This window comes from Eptesicus fuscus, chromosome 12 (genome assembly GCF_027574615.1).
Source record: "Eptesicus fuscus isolate TK198812 chromosome 12, DD_ASM_mEF_20220401, whole genome shotgun sequence".
NCBI classification, from domain to species: domain Eukaryota; kingdom Metazoa; phylum Chordata; class Mammalia; order Chiroptera; family Vespertilionidae; genus Eptesicus; species Eptesicus fuscus.
Window position 1 is genome coordinate 29,601,557 of NC_072484.1, and position 20,639 is coordinate 29,622,195.

A 20,639-nucleotide genomic window follows, 5' to 3' on the forward strand; every position below is an offset into this window, starting at 1 on the left:
GTTGGCCCTCCTAAATCCATGTTGCACAGAGTAACCTGACTGACCAATATACAAATGTGGCCACGTCACTTCTTGTCTTTAATACCTTCGATATTACCCCATTGCCCGGAGAATGAATTAAAACCCTTAGCTGTATTGAAAACTTGCAGATACTATAAGGTGGCTTACTCAGCACTCAGTCTCACCCACTGCTATCTTGACTTTCTTACTACAGAGGCCAAGACACTAAAAGCTAAATTCTCTAGATTCGTCCCTTGCAGCTCAGTTCTGCACCGACCTAGCAGATGCTCCCACATAAGACCTGGGGTAGAAGTGAGCGATGTGAGAGAGTGATTGTGCTAGCAAGATTTGGTCTTTGGGCAAGCATGGCAGCAGAAGCATCCAGGTCTTCTGCAGAACTTTCACTATGAGAGTCACAGGGGGTAGTTGGGTATCTCTATGACTGTCCTATTCCTCACTGAGCAGCACCTTAGCTTGTTTCATCGGCTTTCCCACAGATTTGTAAGCTATCCAGTATCTTATAATAAACCCCTTTAGCCCGGCTGGCGTGGCTCAGTGCTTGAGCATCGACCTATGAACCAGGAGGTCACAGTTCGACTCCCAGTCAGGGCACATGCCCAGGTTATGGGCTCAATCCCTAGTGGGGGGTGTGGAGGCAGCCGATCAATGATTCTCTCTCATCATTGATATTTCTCTCTCTTTCTCCCTCTGAAATCAATAAAAATATATGAAAATTAAAAAAAAAAACCACCTTTCTTTTCAGTCACTTAAAAAATTAGACTCCTCAGGGAAAACTTGAAATGACAAATACTCCTCTTAACATGAAGCTGGGAAGGACTCAGTTCAAGGTAATGATGAGAAAGCTTGAGGTCCTTACATTGATGAATGAAGCATTGATGTAATCGGAATCTGGAACTCCTTCAACTGGTGTCAGATGGACTCTAGAGTGATCATCTAGGGAAAAAAATAATCTTTAAATATTTAGTTAATAAAATAGTTAAATCCAATTTTATTTCTCACTGGTCCTGACACAACCAGGCCAGATAAGACATTTGTGCCTATGTATACAGAGACACAGATGTATAAAGATGTCACTGAAGCAACTACTTATAACAGCAAATATTTGGACATATCTCAATCATCATTAGGGGACTAGTTAAATAAATTAAGATATGTCCACAGATCTGGCCGGTATGGCTGTTGGGTGGGCATTGTCCTGTGCACTGAAAGGTTGCCAGTTCGATTCTGGTCAGGGCACATGCCCGGGTTCAGACTTGATCCCTGGTAGGCGGCATGCAAGAGGCAGCTGATCAATGTTTTGCTCTCACATTGATGTTTCTTTCTCTCCCTCTCTCTCTAAAAAATCAATAAACTATTCTTAAAGAAAAAAAAAAATATATGGAATAGTAAGCAGTTGATAAAGAGGAAAGTGAGTACTTTTGTTTCTCAACAGATGAATTGACAATATTGTTAAAAGAAAAAAGGTCTGCCCTGGCCAATTTGGCTCAGTGGTCAGTGTTGACCCAAGGACCAAAGGGTCTCAGGTTTGATTCCTGGTCAAGGGCAAGTACCTCAGTTGCAGGTTCCCCAGCCCTGGTAAGGGCAGGGCGGGGAGAGGGGACAACCAATTGTTGTGCCTCTCTCACATCGATGTTTCTCCGACTTTCTCTAGAAATCAATAGAAAATATATCCTTGGGTGAGGATTTAAAAAAAAAAAAAGGGGGGGGGGTCTGAACAATGTATATAATGTATCAATTATATTAAATATATATATATATATAAATACATACATATATTCATACAAATAGGAAGACATAAGTACAGTATACTAGTATATAAATATATAGTGATCTCTCATATGTTATGCACCCAAAAATATACCAGAAGGTCTTTAAAGAATAAGTTATATAATTTATACACAAAAAAGTCATTATAAAAACAAGGCAAAGTTCAAATATTTTGCTCTCTTATCCCACTGGATTATGTATATCCCACATTCTGGAGACCCCTGGTCTAGAAAAATGTCTATTAGGCTATATAGGTCAACTGATTAGTAATGACTAACTCTGGGAAGGTTTATAAAGAGAACTCTGTATCATAATTTCTTTGCAGTGAGCACTACAAAAAAAAACACCCCATAAACAACCCACTTCCTATCTGGTCCTATTGAAACTGCTCTCCCTAACCTCCTAGAAACTTTAGGCTTGCCACAAAAAAACTAATTAAGCACCCCTACTGACTTTGTAAGTACCTGGGGTCGCATTGGGAGCCATAAAGGCAATTTTAGCTTGACAGAAGGCCTGACCTTACTCTCTTTACCAACCCTCCTATGATCAATCACAAAATTCTTTCCAGACTCAGAAAAACTGGCTAGAGATGCAGTTTCAGGTTACATCCCTAGAAACCCTACAAACACTCACAAGGCAAGATGTTTACATATCGATTTTTTTCCTTATTTTCCTCCTTGGAGGCAGCTTCACAGGTGGCCTGGATAGGACAAGCAGGGAGAGCCTGAAAGGTTAAGAGAAATTAGAGGAGTTACTAACAGGGATAAACACCAAACATGCAGACTGCTACACCAACTCCCCACCTGGCAGCAAGTTCTACCTTTCCTTGGGGGAAAAAGATGGGCCCAAGGGAACACTTGCAGCCTAACACAGAGAGTGTTCCTTTTCCTAAAGAGCCTGCACATTTCTTAGAGTTTACCACCAAGAATCCCCAGGAGCAGAATGCCCTTCCTGTTATTATGCAGCATGCTCTTTATATGGTTACCATGTGGTTAGGGGCCTATTACAATGCTGTGTCAAATTGGACCACCCTGTTAATTGGAGTGGAGACATAAAGGGTTGAGCCATTTATCCTCATGCTAACCACAATGCAAAGATAAGATGCATCTCAGAATGAACCACACAGGAGTGCTCTGGACAGTTAGCTGAGTTAGGTCTTCTCTAGGCCCTGACAAAGGGGCATGGCAACCCAGCCTCTAGCATCATGTAGCAAGGAAACAAGGATAGGCAGGTGGTTGGGAGGGCAGGCATTCACAGGGATTCAGCAGTTAGGAAGCAGAGGATCTGGTGAGGTGGTAGTGACTATGCAGCAATTTTGAAGGACATGTGTATTAGGTAGGTATATGGATAAGCATAAATGGTTTGACACGAGATAGTCTGGATTGTCTGAACTTGAGCAAAACAGTTCAACTTTCTAGGCCCAAATCCCCTCATCTGTAAAATTGGGTTGCTAATATCTGCCACATAAGGAATAAATAAAATAATCTGTCAGGCATAGAATAAGCATTTAATAAATTAATTTTTAAAAGGAGCGGGAAGCTAAGCCTTATTATTTGAACTGTTTTCTTTTGATATGTCCCATATATTCAAAACTAAGAAAGCAAAAAAGGAAACAGTTAAAAATTCCAACCTAGAAACCATAAATGATTTGGAAATATGTCTTATAAGCCTTAAAAATAAAATTAAAAATATTCATACTCTTTGATCTAGCAACTCCACTTCTGAGAATCTAGCCTAAAGAAATAAAAATCTCTACGTTCAAATTATTTACTTCATCATTGTTTAGAATGACCCAAAACTGAAAACAGCTTTAATATTCAGCAGTAGGGAAAGAGTTAAGTAAATTATGGTTCATGTGTTATTTTTCACTTATTCCTTTAACAAATATATGTTGTATACCTCTCAGATACTGGACTAGATACAGAGCAAACAGTGGTGAATCAATCATATACACAGTTCTTACTCTCATAGACAATACAAACTTGTGTGTGAAAGACGGACATTAAACAAATAAATATAAAATAATACACCACAATATATGCAATGAAAGAACAAGACGCTATTAGAGAAAGAATACCCAAACTTAGAGGAAGGATGAGTGTGGAAAACAGTATTCTAGGCACAGTGATCAGCATCTGTGGTGACTCAAGAGAGAGGAGAAGGCTTGGCTTGTGGGAAGAACTAAAAGGTCAGTGAACGTATTACATAGAAAGTGTGATTGGTGGGGATGGCAAGAGGAAGTGGGAGGAGATGAGCTTGGTAAGGTTAATTCACACATTTCCACATAGGCCCTTCAATAGGGAGCTTGAATTTTAAGTGCATGAGGAAACCATTCAAGGTTTTAAAGACCTTGTATATTTTAAAGAATCACTTTAGCTGATACATGGAAAATGGACTGGCAAACAAGAATAGAAACATGGAAAGATGATGGTACAAGGAAATAGATGCATTTGAGATATATTCTGGAGACAGAGTTACTAGGTTGAGAGATGGAATGAAAGGAATGTAGATTGGGGATAGAAAGAGACAGGAATAAAGGGTGACTCTTTGGTTTCTAATTTTGATAATAAAAAAATATATGATTAAAGGAAATGCCAGCTTGAAAGGAACTAATTTTACCAGATGAAAGCAAGATCTCTAAGAAGGAAGCAAACATGTTTCCTGGGAACCATCAAGACAGTAATAAAGAGAAATTAAAAGATCCTAAGATAAAGGGAGTCAAAATCTCATAGTCCATCTGCCTTCACTTAGGATTTTCCGTTCAGAGTTAAAACCCTGGAGATTCTACATGTTATTTTATTGAGAAGCAATTTCTTTAGACCCAGTGCTGCTAATACTTAAGTGGGGGTGGGGAGGAGGGAAAGTATCCTGAGCAGGACTCCTACACATGAACAGAGACCCTACCTAAGACTGGAATTTCCCAATTCACCCAGGTAGGCTAGATTTCCATGTTTCCACCCTGGTCAGAGCAGGATAAGATACAAGTTTTTAAAGCCCCCACAACTAATTCAGAGGCATTACTTTCCCTATACACCTGTCTTAAATGATGTAGCACAAAGGTAGACAGCAAGACTTGAAAATAGTCCCCAGGGTCAGTAATAACCATGACCATAGTCCTATCAGCATCCCTAGCTCCTCAGGTCATGATGAAGAAAAACTAGGTCTCCAGCCATGCTGAGAAAGGTTCCTAAAAGAAAAGTGAGGAAGAAACAGGAGCTACTGTTTGACAAGAGAAAAGGGCTTGCTCTAGAGAACATGGTGCTAGATGCAAAGGGTCAGGCTGAGGAGCCTGTCAGGGATGAAAACAAGGAGAATCTTACTCCTTTTCGTTTCTACCCTGAAAAACCTAGCCCCCAGAGTTAGGAAGCAGCAGCTAACTAGAAGGCTTTAGATGTTAAAATCTCTTGAAACACTAGGTGGCATCAAAGACCGTTTCATCCCTTGTGTAAGCCTTCACTGGAAGCAAGATTAAGCCATTTTTAAAAAACATGTTTTTTAAAACAGTTTTTCAATTTTTATATTTCTAAAAATACCAATATATCCATCACACAATTTAACTTAGAAGTTCTCTTTGGTCTTTTCCCTCATCATATACTCCTCCTTCTCACAAATAAACTTGAAAATATTGTGTTTATCATTATCTTGCTTTAATTTATTTGTATCCCATATATCTTGTATCCTTAAACAATATTTTTTATTATTCAGTCTATTTTTTGATAAAAACTGAATCATAATCGGTGGTAACTTGTTTTTATTTTGTCCAATGTTATGTTCTGAAGATTCATCTAGGTTGTTCCATGTAGCCAAAGTTCATTCACTTTACTTTGCAGTGCTCCATTTTGAGTCCATACCAACATTTATTTATCCACTCTACTACTGACGAATACTGGGGTTGTTTACAATGAACAATCCTACTTCAAACACAAATTGGTATGTTTCCTCATGCACATGTGCAAGAGTTTTAGGTATGAGTATCTATAACTTTACCAGATAAGGCCAAATTGTTTTTCAAAGTTGTTGTAACAATTTACACTCCCATCAGCCATGTAAAGTGTTCCCAGTTGTTTTGTATCCTCATCAACATTTGCTATCATCAGACTTTAAATGTATCAAAGGTCGGTTTAATTTATACTTCTCCTGATTTATTAATGAAGTTGACCATTTTTCCACAGATGACTGGTCAACAGGGTTTCTTCTTCTGTGAACTACTAGCAAGTATTTCCCCCATTTTTCTCCTGGATTGCTTGTTTGTTTTCTTATTAATTTGTAGGAGTTGTTTATATATTCTGGATACTCATTCTTTATCAGTTATTAAGTGTTACAGATATTTTTTGCCAAGTTTGTGGCCTGTCCTTTCATTTTTTTATGGTATCTATTTATGAACAGAAGTTTTACATCATAATGTAGTCAAGTTGGTTAATCTTTCCCTTTATCAACATTTTAAGTTTTAAGAATCCTTTCCTCTTGTGAGATTATATTTTCCTACATTCATTCATGTTTCATCATTTTGTCTTTTAGATTTCAGTGTGCATACTAACTGGGACTGATTTTTGTTTCTGGTATGAGATAAGAATTAATTTTCATTTATTCCCATAGGATTACCTAATTGTCCCAGCATTATTTATTGTAAAGACCATCTTTTCATCCAACAAAACTACAACTGCATTTCTGCATTGTGTAGGCTTCCATTTACACATAAATCTGCTTTGGGGCTCTCTATTTTATTCCATTGATCAATCCGTCTATCCCAGTGCCAATACATAACTGTCTTAATTACTAGATTTTATAATAACTCTTTATATCTGGTAAGGCAGATCTCCTCACCTTGTTCTTCTTCTTCAGGAATGTCTTGACTATTCTTGAATCTTTTCTCCTCCATATAAATTTAGAATCAGCTTGTCAAGTTCCACAAAAAACCTGTTGGGATTTTTATTGGAATTGCATTGAATCTACATATCAGTTTGGGGAGAATTGACATCTTTACAATATTGAGCCTTTAATTTAGGCTCTTTCTTTAATGTCTTCAAACATTTAAATATTTTCTCTAAAGATTTTGTAAATATTGTTAAATTTATTCTTAGGTACTTTACATTTTAAATGCTACAGTAAATGGCCATCTTTTAAAAATTAGTATTAGATTCTGACCATGGCTTATGCAAAGAAATGCATTAATTTTTAATGCTGTTTTTGTATCTATCAATCTTACTAAAATAACTTACCAATTCTGATAATTTATCTGATGAGACTTTGCATTTCTCTGAGGACACTATTCTATTCTGTGAAAAATGCATACTTTGTCTCTGCCTTTCCAATCTTTAATACCTTTCATTTCTTTTCCTGCTTCACGATGCTAAGATCTCCAGTACTGTTTTGAATCTCATTCATTCACTTTTATGTTTGAATTTCCCTTTTAAATACTCTCACATAATAGCTATCAGTGCCTGAATATTCTGCTGTGATGGGGAATCAACACCTTCCAAGGTAGTTTATCTCATCCTGGAACAGTTTATTTGGAAGGACCCAACACCCAGATACACAATTTCTTTTGCACTTCCCTTGTACTGACTAGTGTAAAACTCAGATGTCAGCTGGCACCTTCTCTGCCCCTTGGAAACTCTGAAACCCCAATTCCCTAGAATGTTGAATTCAAAGCCCTTGACACAGCACCTGCTAATTTCCTATTAGCCTTTGGCTCCAATTCATTTGTTTAGAGACAACTCATCAATGTAGATGCTACTTTGCTTCTACCTCACTCCAATGTCACACAGTCCTGTCACCAGATTACACACACAAACCTTTTCATCTGGAAATCCAAGAATTAAGCTCTTAAAGATGTAGGATCCTGAACAATGGGGTGTCACATCTTGTAATGCACACATTTTAACCGTCTCACTAGCTCCACCTCATTCCTTCTCATCTCGCTCTCTATCCCCTTCCTCTCAGGAGCTAACCAATGTGTGTGTGTGTGTGTGTGTGTGTGTGTGTGTGTGTGTGTGTGTGTGTGTGTGTGTGTTTTAAACTTGGACATGCTTTAGGGACCTCAATAAGTGACTTTTCAAAACGTTTCTTTTAAACAAATTCAGTGCTTCCTTCTAAGACAAATACTAGTCAATAAAAAAGTTGCAGCTTATAATTCTAGGACAAACACAATCTCATGGAACTTTCAACCATGGTAGGGTTTCATCAAGATGCTACACTCTCTTTTTAAAAAGCCTGTCAAATATCTGAAAACAACTGTTGTGTCCTATGACCATTGTTCCTTCAACTGTTCACCCCCATGGTACATTTTTTCTCCAAAACAACTTCCCATTCCTTTTCACAGAGCCCCGACCATAAGACTCCTGGCATAGTTCAAGCTAGGGACATCAACTCTTTATTCTACATGCAGTATATCCATCCTAAATCTAAGTTCCATTAGCTTTATTTACCATATATTTTTTTTAAACCTCTGCTTTAAAAAACGTTATAAAAAGAAGACGCTTGTTGTAAAAGTCAGTCAAATAAATTCAGAAGAAAGAGGAAATTCCCTATCATGTCTCTCCTACATTCTACTTTCCCTTATAGGTAACCCATTGCTCACAGTTCACAGTATTCTTCTTCCAGATTTAAAAAAATGCATTAATACACTCATACATTTTTAAAGGGGGTATTATACCATGTATAGTCATCTGTAATGTGTTTTCTTTATTAACAGTACAACTTAGATCTTTCTATGCCAAAACATTTATTTTAATAACAGTACAGAATTTCATAATGGACACAAGAACTCATTTAGCCATTCTGCTATTGGATAGATATCTACTTTTAATTTTCTTTACTATTAGAAATAATGCTGTAATGAGCATCCACATACAAATACATATTTGGTTTTCTATTAGAGTCTTAGAAGTCAGGTCAGATAGTGTAGATATTTAAAATTTGCTTGATACTGTTAAATCATCCTTCCAATGCTATGCCAATTTGAACTCTTTCTACCTGTCAATGACAGTATATGATATCAGTCTTTTAAAATTTTCATATCTGACAGGCTCAAAATAATGGTTAGTTTTAATCTTGCCTTCCCTGATGACTAGATGTAGTTGAGCTTTTTATCATGTTTATAGACCTTTTATTTTTCGGTGACTTGCCAATTTTGCAATAGCAATGTTTACTGTTACCTCACAGGTTTGTAGAAGCTCTATATATTATGGAATGTTCTGTCTACCTGTGGCATATAGCTTCTCCCAGTTGGCCACTTTTTATGGAGACATTTTTCATAGAGACATTTAACATTTTAAATATATTTCAATCTATTCCATTTGGGGCTGAATATTGTGTTTTGCTTAGAAAGGTCCTCCTTACTCCATGACCATAAAAATACTATTCTATGATAGTAGACACAAATTGGTGTGTTTGTCCTAAGTGTTATCCGTCAGCCTCTTTCCTGATAGGGCTGACTGATGCAAGCACAGTCACACTTGCCCCACACTGTGCCAACCAGATTCTCTTTGCCAGGACTTTGAAAGCAGCAGAGGCTTCCTGAAAAGACCCTAGAGCCAGCAGAACAGGGCCTGCTCTGCCCAAGGGCTGGTAGCCTACCTCATCTTTCGGTTCTGTCAACTTTTCCAATGTCTCCCCAACTGACAGTTTTGTTGTTTTGCTTCATTTAGTTGTATTGACTTCTCTGGTTTTTAAATAAAGGACCTTAACTGACTTAGCAGTTAATATGAGTGAGTGGGTTGTAGTTGAGAAACTGATGGGAGAAATGTGGGTGATGTAAATCTGATTCTTGTGTTCAGATAAAGAGAAAGGAACTTCAGTTATTGCTTGAGTCACCTGGAATGTGTTTCAGCTGGTGGTAAAGGGGTGGGAGAATTCCAATTAAAAGTAGATAAGAAATGTTGACACTGACGAGTAGAATTATTTCTGACAATATCGGGTAACAAAATAAGAAAAAGCCCAGCTCCAATATCAAATGCTCACCTCCACAAACAGTGCAAGGCTCAGGGCCTTTCTATGACTGTGCTATGTTTTTTGCTGAACCAAATGATAACATTTCAGAATTTTGCTGGTTGCTAAATATTAATGACAATGGAATTCACATCTTTCGTGGGTTGCTTGTGTGCAAGACAGGGCCTTGGTGAGACAATTGAAATAATGCTGAAAGGCAACAGAGGAGTTGGCAAAGGCAAACTTCTAAAAATCTCTCTACTGTATCTTGTTTTCATGATGAAAAGTTCTACGCAACCCAGCTCTCACTGCTCATGGATATAAGGATGCAAGCATAACACAACCTAGAGGGTAAAATACATAAACAAGGTAGAAAAGCAAGGAGCTAATAGAAGAAACTGAATTAATTAATTGAGTTAGATCATCAAATACCTCCAAAAAGGGAAAGGAGAGCTTAATTTTTGTAGAAGGTCAATTTGTAATTATGGTATGGTTAACTAAACTTCTGAGTTAGTGTAACAGCTCAGGAAACTGGCCAGCGTTCTAATGGTGGGCTGGGTTGGCCAGTGGAAACCTGGCCTGAGTTGGATTCAGCTAGGTAACAATGAAAAGTCAGAAAATTCTTGGCACAAAGTAGAGATCAGTGTTACATGGGATCCAACAGGCTCAACCTTCTTACTGATCCTTTCACCATGTCCTTGATGGGATCCACAAGTGCCTTGCTAGAGGGTGTACACTTCTTTCAGAAGTGCTTTCCTGGCTGTCTTTACCACAATGAGATGCTGGTGGTAGGGACTGGCTTCAAAATGGGATTTTTGATCTTAGTGGGATGGAAGGAGCCTCAGAGGCCATAGTCACCAAGGCTCAAACATTTCTGGTTTTGGATAATTCATTGTGAAGCTCCCAATAAAGGAAATGAGAGGCAGCTAGCCCAGGACAGTTGAGGAGGCCTGACTAGACTGCCATGCTGGAGAAAGGACCCCTTCTCTACCCAACTCCCAGGCCTGGGTCAGTTTAGAGACTCAGAGCACTTCAATGATGGGCACATGTAAGGAAGATCCTTCCACAGCACATCAACATGCATATACCATGAACCATCGTCTTCATTTCCCCCTAAGATTCTGCAGCCATTTGCCATGATAACTTCACTAGGTAAAGGGGAATCACCATTTGGGGTCTGGCCTTGAGCTAACTAATTCCTGAGAACCCAGAATGTCATTATTTTATGCCAGCTAGAATGGAGCTTTTGCTGGCCAGCTGATGGAAGGAGTTTTGGCCTGAACTGGCCTCACATTAGGAACAAAGTATTTTTCCAATGTATGGTTAGAATAGATATCTATAGCAAGCAGCAAAATATCCACACTAGACTACCTGAAGCCTTTGGATAAGGACTATTACAGTAGCAAGAGCAAATGCAAATTGCTGGAGCAGCAATCTCTACCAAATGTAAGTCCCTAGGTGAGTCACAGAAATCCTAAGTGATATAGAAGACTTAAAAGTTGCAGGATAATGATGAGATAATCCATTTATATGTCTAAGTTTAATGATGGCATAAAATGAATGCTCAATAACTACTAGCATTAGCTATTCTGATGCTTCCTATTACCCTCTATGCAAGCTACCAACTACACTAACACAAAAGACTAAGTTTTTAAGATGTCAGTAGATTATAACTATGAAACATGTGGAGCCATAGATTTGCAGTTGCTTTTCCAGATGTACTCTCCTTCCTATAGATTAACTTAACCCCTAGTACCTGGAATATCACTATTAATGAGGCAAGTGCACGTTTTTACCCCTTTATGGTACACAATGACTACATGAAACAATTTCCCTTTCTCAAGGCAGAAGCAGCCCCAGTAATAAGTCATTTTGACCTTTGCTATAACCTGGTTTATTAGGATTTTGTCTTACTGTTTCACAGGACATAACCTTGACAAAGCTGAGAGGCCTTGAAGAGCAGATACTGTGTATCTTAGATGTACATGCTAGACATAAAAATACAGTGGTCTGCCACCTCAGTCAAGTTTTCTGAAAGTCAAAGGCTTTCGCATGTGAGGATATCCACTAAAGGACAAGTTGCTGCTTCCCCCTATCCCCACCCCAAAGGAGGAGTCATGTTTGCTGGGCCATTTTGGATTTTGGAGACAGCATATAACACATGTTGATGCCCTGCTTTGACTCATTTATCGAGTGATCTGAAAACAGAAGGCTCTCCAGCTGATCAAGGCCATGGAGAAACTGGCATATGGGGCCCCAGGTGTCTGGGTAAAGTTGAGCAGGAGAATCACATTAGAAAACCTTAAGATTTGGGAACAAGACCATGATCTTGTCAGCATACTCTGGTAGAGAATGTAAGTCTAACCATGGGACACTAGATAATGACTTCAACTAAGTATTATGTGATTCAACAAGCCATAAATTTGGACATGTCTAACAAAATTCCACCACCAGCTGGAAGTGATGTGTACAGAACATTTGCCACACACCCACTCCCTTTAATAGGCACCTCTGACTTCCCGATGATTTCAACAGTTGACTGACAAAGAAAAACATCCAGCCTAGTGTACAAATGGCTCTGAGACATGCTAGCCCATTCTGGAGGTAGACTGCTGTGGGATAATTGACTTAAGGAATGGCCCTGAATGATATAAAAGAGAAATCCTTCTAATGAACAGAACTTCAAGCAAGGCTATCCACTTCATTGGCAGTCAGGATCTAAACCGATCCCAAGGTAGTAGACAACTGAAATAAAAAAGATAGGAACTAGTTATGCTCTTCCCAGATGGCACTCATTGCTAACAACCAAGGAGATCTTGATTAGCTATTTCCCTTAATATCCCAGTGTGGCCCAATGAGTCCATGAATATAGTGGCCATGGTAGCCTGGCAATTAGCTCTCACCACAATATCTACTGAATTTGCCTACTATGCCTCTAAGACACCACCTCTATTCAAGGATTTACTGGATTGCCTTATCATGGGATCTCAGTGACTATTACCTTCAAACAAAGACTTCATTTCACACAAAAAGAAGTATGGCCATGGGGACACATACTCCATTACCCAGAAACAGTTGGCACTACAGACTGTAAAACAGTAGTCATCTATTGGAGACCTAGTGATGGTGCTGAGGCTGTGGGCTTTCCCCCCCCCCCTTTTTTTTTTTTTTTAAATCCTCACCTGAGAATATGTTTTTTTGTTTGTTTGAGAGAGAAACATTGATGTGAGGGAGAAAACATTGATCAGTTGCCTCCCAAATGCAACCTGACCGGGGATTGAACCCTCAACCTTTGGGTGTGGCACAACGCTCCAACAGACCCCGCCCCCCCCCCCTCCCCCCCCCCCCCCCCCCCCCGCGCCAGGCCATTGCTGGGGTGCTATATTGTGGGACCAAGTCTCAAGCAACAATGAGCAAAAATGATGCTGTTTTTTCAACAGCCAGAAAAAAAGGGTCCAAGTTATTCTATTAACTCTTGCCCAGTAAACAGTCTTTTGCTTCAATTCTTGCCTCCCTCCCATCTATTCTCCACTTGGAGCTAATGATTTTCTCAGAGTGCAAATCTGACCAAACCCTTCACTGGTGGAGCGGATGAGTGGTGACCCACCCACTTGGTAATTGTCGCTCCTTTCCTTCTTGCTATTAGAGCTCCAATAATTTGGACTGGGTTCAGTCAGTTGCAGTAAGCCTATTTCTCCCTTGCTTATGACTGGTTTAAAAAGAAGCATGTGACAAGGGAAGTCTCCAGAAGCTTTTGGGAAAGTTTTTCTCATTGATAAAAGGAGACACACAGAAACAAACAGTCATCCTTTGTCCACTTGCCCTGGTGAAATCTCCATGTGGTGCCTTGAACTGGGGTAGCCATTTTGGTGTCACGAGGGGAGCCAGCCTAAGAGACAAAGCTGACACACAAGCTTCAGTTGAAAGGTGTAAGGAGACTGAGAGTTTACCAATGCCCAAGTTGGTTCTCTATGTCCTCAAATCCATTCCCCTTTCCCTAATCATGACCAGCTTACGTCAATCTATCAGCACCTCTGGTATCAACAGCTGCTGCAGCCCCCAACTGTAATCCCTGCACCTATTCTGATCTCCCCTTGGGCCGTTCTCTATATAGCGCCAGTCATTTTTTTCAAAATATAAACCAGGTTAGTCCATAGCTCTATTTCTTTCACGACAATCTATAAGATCTATGTCTGGCCTTATCTTCTTTCAGTTTCATCTCTTACTATTCTCTTGAGTCTCTGCCCTTCAGCCATATATAGCCCTTCTTTATTTTCTGAATGGGCCCTTCCCTCACCTACCCTCATTATTAACAGCCTACTCCTGCTATTTCCAGTGCCTGGAAAGTCGAGCTGCCCCCCTCCAGCCCCTCCCCCTCCCCCCGCTCCATTTCCCTTTCCCCAATGTCTTTGCCTTTGATTGGGTCTCAATGAAAACATCATTTCTTCAAGGAAGTTCTGACCTGGGATCAGAACCAATGGACTAGAATCACCAACTGGTAGATTCACAAATACGTTCTGCTTTCTTGAGGGAGTTATAAAAAAAATATGAATATAAATTCCCAAGATGAGGCCTTTACTCTGCAGTCTGCCATGGTCCTCATTTTCCACACTGAGCTACTCCTTGTCTACTTAAGACACTCTGGGATCCCTAATCCAAACTCTAAAAGGCCACCGTTAATATAGGCTCCTACTACTATACGCCAGTCCTTCATGTCCTATTATTGTTATCTGAACTTATTATTATTTTTTTTAATATATTTTATTGATTTTTTACAGAGAGGAAGGGAGAGGGACAGAGAGCTAGAAACGTCGATGAGAGAGAAACATCGACCAGCTGCCTCCTGCACACCCCCCACCGGGGATGTGCCCGCAACCAAGGTACATGCCCTTGACCGGAATCGAACCCGGGACCCTTCAGTCCGCAGGCTGACGCTCTATCCACTGAGCCAAACCGGTCTCAGCTGAACTTATTTTTTTGTTCTTATTTATAGACAGTGAATTTCTTGAGTGTAGAAACTAAATCTGTTTTTGCTCCCCAGCAAATCCCTGGCACATAGCACATATTAAATGCTTAATAAGTATTTATTAAACAAAGTAACAGATGTGACGATGAATGAATAGATGGATAGATAAGGGAGGTAAGACAAATTATTCATTTCCTGTCCATAATCACATAGGAAAGGAGTCAGAAGAACTTGGTAAACATTTTCTCACCTCTTAACCCATTAAAAACCTGTTTTCTCCCCCAAGACCTTAGGTCTGCCTTCCTCCCTGCTGACACACTAGTCTCAGCAAAGAACTCACGTTGAATTCCTCTCTGAAGAGTTTGTTGTCATCGGCCATTCTCCGGTTAATCTCCTCTTCCAGCTTATCTACGGGCAGAGGTGGATACTTCCTGTTGGTGCTTGGGGACCTGGCCAGAAGTGGCACACTCTGGGGTTCTGCAATGCACAAGGGGGAAGGTTAGTCATATGCCCTGGGGACTAGCCCTTCTCTGGAAACTAAATTGGGGATTCTATCTCATGGGCCGAGCTTCCAAGAACTAGAGCTGCTCTCTTCAAATCTTCTTCCTTTTAGGACAGGGAAATCACTAATTTCTTGTTTTTTCTTCTCCATGAAGGTTTCCCATGCCATTAAAGAGTTCCTTACCCACGTCCTCAGTGCGGCCATTGGATAAGCGGAAAGAATTGGAATGACTTCCAGCTTGCTTGTATTTCTTAAACCTAATGAGAAAATGTGAAAAACTAAGCACAGAGGCAGAAGAGACCAATCAATGGCTTTGTATTTCCACTTATCAATTCTGCCTTTCTAAATCTTCTTTACCAAATAAATGGGCTCTTTTTAAAAAAATGTTTTTTACTCACCTCAGAGAAGAAGAGAGGGGGGAGAGCGGGGGGAGAGAGAGAAAGAAACATGAATGATGAGAAAGAATCGATTGGCTGCCTCCTGCACTCCCCCGACTGGGGACTGAGCCTGCAACCGGGCATGTGCCCTGACCAGGAATCGAACCTGGGACTCTTCAATCCGAAGGCCAGCGCTCTATCTACTGAGCCAAACCAGCTAGGGTTAAACAGGCTCTTTTAAGAGACAGGTCCTGCACGTGCTAAGGCAGCTCCATTCCATGGTGCTCCTGCTCACCCTCAGCACACTAGAAAAGCAGTCGCCAACCTTTCGGACCTCCACGGACCACTGGTTGGCGACCACTGTACTAGAATCCAACCCAGGTATCCCAAGAGTATATTCTAGCTTGTGTGACTCTGTGCAGCTCCAGTTCCAGAACTCCCTGGAGATCACAGTCATACCAGGTGAAAAAAGGATGAGTGGGTAGAATATAGTAGGGGGAAGGGAGTAGATAAGAATATCCTTATCAGCCCTAACCGGTTTGGCTCAGTGCATAAAGCGTCAGCCTGCAGACTGAAGGGTCCCAGGTTCGATTCTGGTCAGGGGCATGTAACTTGATTGTGGGCACATCCCCAGTATGTGCAGGAGGCAGCTGATTGATGTTTCTCTTTCATCGATGTTTCTAACTCTCTATCCCTCTCCCTTCCTCTCTGTAAAAAATCAATAAAATATATATTTTTTAAAAATCAATAAAATATATATTTAAAAAAAAAGAATATCCATATCAAACAAAAATCCTGTTATTTTCCCAGTGCAACCAGGGAAAAGACCAGAGTTTCAGACTGGGTGAGCACAGGTCTGGTCTCAAGTCTCCTGCAGGATGGTGGATACACATGACAAATTATAGGGGTGTCCAAGGTTCCCCTCTCTTTATATCTGCAGAACAGAAAGAGTACACAGAGCAGCTTAAGCCAAAGATAAGGGCAAAGTTACACCTAATTAGTCAGGGCAGTAGGAGGATAACAAACGCACTTCCCTCTTCTCTCCCTTGGGTTCCCTTTCTTGCTTTTGTTCCCTGTTTGAGTAGTATTATCTGGAGGACCTTGAAAGAAAGTCAGAAAGGGGAACCCTATAACTCACATGGTTTAGTTCAGTATGCCATGGTAAGGAGTCCTAGAGGGGTTTGGGGACAAAGCCCCAGGTATAAATATTTTATATGCTTTATTATATAGAGACCAGGGGATTTTTAGGGGTTGCTTCAACAGGGCTAGATATGAAGATCTTAAACACCTATCAGTAATAATACAGACTGTTGCTTCTTCCCTCAACCTCCAAACCACCATCCTGGACTTTAGATTGCAGTAGAGTTGGGGGGCTGGACTTGGATAGGTGGAAGCCAAGAGAAGGGGCTGGATCTTGAGGAACACTATGTAGCACTTTTAAATAATTTCTAAGTAGAATTTTAATCTTAGGAGCACTATCCTGAGTCATTTCCCTCTATCCTCTTAATTATCCTTATCCTACTGTCTCCTGAACTGTGTAGGCTTGAGGCCCTGGGGTTACTGAAATAAGAGTCCATGAGAATGGAGAAGCATTAGCTCACATGCTCACCTTAACATGTACAGAACTATGATAATAAAGACGATCACTAGCAGAGAGGACAGGGCCACCATCACTGCAATAATTGGCGTCTCATCTGAAATTGAGAAAAGAAAACATGTCATTACCATTGTGTGCAATGGAGGGCTCAAGTTGATTGCTCAGGGAAATACCCAGGAAGAAGGGCTCATTCAATGCTTCTGTAGAGACAGGGCTTGGACAGAGTGAGTGAGAGAGACAACACTTCCTACTGCTACCCTATCTCTGCTTATCACACATTTATTTTCTGTCTCCCTGCATCTAAAAAAATATTTTTATTGATTACAGAGGGGAAGGGAGAGGAAGAGAGAGATAGAAATATCAATGATGAGAGAGAACCACTGATTGGCTGCCTCCTGCTGGGGACCGAGCCCACAATCCGGACATATGCCCTTGACCGAAATCAAACCCGGGACCCTTCAGTCTGCAGGCTGATGCTTTATCCACTGAACAAAACTGGTTAGAGCTGTCTCCCTGCATTTGAATAAAAGCTCTTTGAAGGCATAGACTGTTTTGTTCATTGCTATAGAGCCTAAAACAGAGCTTAGTACATAAACAAATAAATATCTGAAAGCATGAACACATCCAATCTTGATGGCAATCTAGGTATGAGGGTCAACAACATACTCTCTCCCCAGCCTTAATAGGCTCCACCTAGAGGAAGACAGGAGATAAAAGAATTTTCCTATCATAAACTCAGATTGTTTCCTGGCATAGAGAATACTGTTCCTGATTAAAGCAAGCAGACATTATTAGATCCTTAAGCACTATGTATCCAAAATGCTGGTACTCTTTTCTACTTCTTTCCACAGCCAGAATCCCAACTACAGCAAGATATGGCTTAGAGATATATTGGAAGGCAGGTCCTTGGATTTCCATTTCCTAGGGCCTGGCTTCCTTTCCATCCAACACTTAGCCTTCTTTCTTATGGCAGCTAACCAGGTGCTGACTCATTCTCCTCTACTCTCATGCCCCTACCACCAACTACACAAGGTCTTGAGTTTATAACTATCTTAATCATTTTCCATCCTACTAAAAGGGAGGACAAGTCCCTCCCATGTGAAAGTCAATCCTGTCACACATCTATTACTGTTACCTCAAAGGCTTGTCTTCTTGACCTCATTTACCCTCCTCTAGTCATCAACAGCCCCATGCTTCACAGTTAACTTCTCACAACAGTTGTCTTATAAAACAGTCATTTTCCCTAATTCTTTACCTCTGGATAACTCCTTAGCCTATTTTGTTCTTGACTCCTACCTCACTGCTCCATTTAAACTGTTCATCAAGCCCAGCAGGTGTGGCTCAGTGGATGAGCATGGACCAATGATGAACCAGGAGATCAACGGTTCAATTCCCAGTCAGGGCACATGCCTGGGTTGCGGGCTTGATCCCCTGTGGGGGCATGCAGGAGGCAGCCGGACAATGATTCTCTCTCATCACTGATGTTTCTCTCTCTCTCTCCCTCTCCCTTCCTCTCTGAAACCAATAAAAATATATTTTAAAAAATAAATAAACTGCTCATCAAGAACACACAAATGGCATATTCCTAAATCCAATGGAAACATTCCCATTCACACCTGATTCAACCTCTTAGCAGCATTCATTAAAAAAAATATTTATAGGACAGCAATTGTATGCCAGGCACTGTTCTAGACCATGGGGAAAGAAAAGTGAGGGGATACTGTTCATTAACAAGTAAACACATAATTTCAGAAAGGAACAAGTGCTATGAAGAAAACAGTATGATTAATTCAAATGGCGGCAGAGTAAGTGGAAAGCACACTCACTTCCTCTCAGGATCAAATTGAAATTACAACTAAATTATAGAACAATAAACCTGATAACCAACTGAACTAGCTAAACAGAAGTCTTATAACCAAGGATTTACTGAAGCAGCCTGGCAGGAAGGATGGAGATGCGAAAAGGGCTGGTCACACACCCATGTGCGGTGGCTGAGAATCTTGAGGGGTATCTCAGGTGCAAAGGTTCCCTCTAAGGAGCGAGGAGTCTCAACCCCATGTGGGGCTCCCCAGCCTGGAGCACCAGAGCAGGGAAGAGATGCCCATATAATATCTGGCTGTGAAAATCAGTGGAGATTCTGTCCACCAAGGAGAGACAGGAGTGTGCTAGAAACCCAGGCGCCTTCTTAAAGGGCCGAAGCACAAAATCTCATTTGTGGGCACTCACCCTGGGCTCCAGTGGAAGAAAGGCAGCTCAGAGGGTTGTGTGGCTTTGGGGAGAAGGCTAAAGGATCAGCTGCCAAGGTTCCTGTGCTGATTCCCTCACCCGCACTGCCAACAGAGACCATCTTTCCTAGGTCAAGCACTCCCCTCCACATAGCATCAGACTAAGAAAATGCACTAGCCCCACTCTCCCAACTCCCTGTGGGCTGCCGTGCCAAGCTCCCCTTCCTCCACATAGCCAAATCTTGGTCTGTTTTAGCCTGATGAACTCTACTGGCCTCACCGTGACAACTCCCTGAGACCCCACCCACAACAAAGATCCCCAGGCCCCTAGTAGGTGGCAACTGGCCTTGTTGTACCCTGAGACTTTAGCATCAGACCAGTGCCAAGTCTTAATTTGTATCAACCTGGAGAACACCAACAGCCCCTACCTGGTGACTCACTGAGAAGCTATCACGCAACTTGCCTACCACCAGAGACTTTCAGTGACTTAGCCTAACAGGTAGCTGGCGGCAGATCTCAGGGTGTCTTGGGCCTTTTGCTGACTTGTCCCTGAACTTGGTGCCCATAGAAGCCAGCCTTGGTATGCAATTTGCCCTCTCTCATGCACACCCATGCCCAGCAGAGGCAACCACAAACCCAAACCATGGATTGCTTTGTAGCTCCAAACATGCAGCCGAGGGCCAGGCACGGGCAGCCCCTGATACTCATCTGCACCCGAGTCCTTCTCAAAGAGGCCCCAGAACCAACACACCTGGTGGTGGGCTTCAGACCACATCAGATCATGACCTAATTAGCTCCACAAGTGGCATACCCAAAAGAAGCTCTTGGTAGGCACCAGACCCTGCAGGCGTGAATTCCGTGTTGTGGGGTCAGGCCCCACACAGACGGTAGTGCACTGTGGTTGGTGTTGATTCTCATAGTCAGCCAACCTGAGATTCAATCCCATTCATGGACAGGCCAACTGCAAGACTCAACTACAAAAGGAGGGCTCACACGACCCACACAAGACACATTCCTGGAGCACCTAGCACAGGTGACCTGGGAGACTGTGCCACTGAGCTCCACAAGGCACCTACTACATAAGGCCACAATACCAAGAATGGGAAACACAACAGATATACCTAATACACAGAAACAAGTTCAGAGAGGCAGCCAAAATGGGGAGAGAAAAAAAAGCCACACACACACACACACACACACACACACACACACACACACGAGTAATCCCCAGTAAAAGAACTAAATGAAATGGAGG

At 41.2% G+C, this 20,639-nt stretch overlaps 1 protein-coding gene across 4 annotated transcripts in view; it reads right to left on the reverse strand.

Moving 5' to 3' along the window:
- Positions 1–20,639, reverse strand: part of PTPRA (protein tyrosine phosphatase receptor type A) — a 144,981-nt gene that overhangs the window by 22,221 nt on the left and 102,121 nt on the right. For all 4 annotated transcript variants that reach the window (XM_028144699.2, XM_028144696.2, XM_054724542.1 and 1 more), the window contains 5 exons: positions 17,172–17,256; positions 15,369–15,442; positions 15,024–15,160; positions 2,422–2,512; positions 878–954 (listed from right to left, as the gene is read on the reverse strand). In XM_028144699.2, coding sequence (XP_028000500.1) covers positions 878–954; positions 2,422–2,512; positions 15,024–15,160; positions 15,369–15,442; positions 17,172–17,256 — 464 coding nt within the window. The remainder of the gene's footprint in view (positions 1–877; positions 955–2,421; positions 2,513–15,023; positions 15,161–15,368; positions 15,443–17,171; positions 17,257–20,639) is intronic.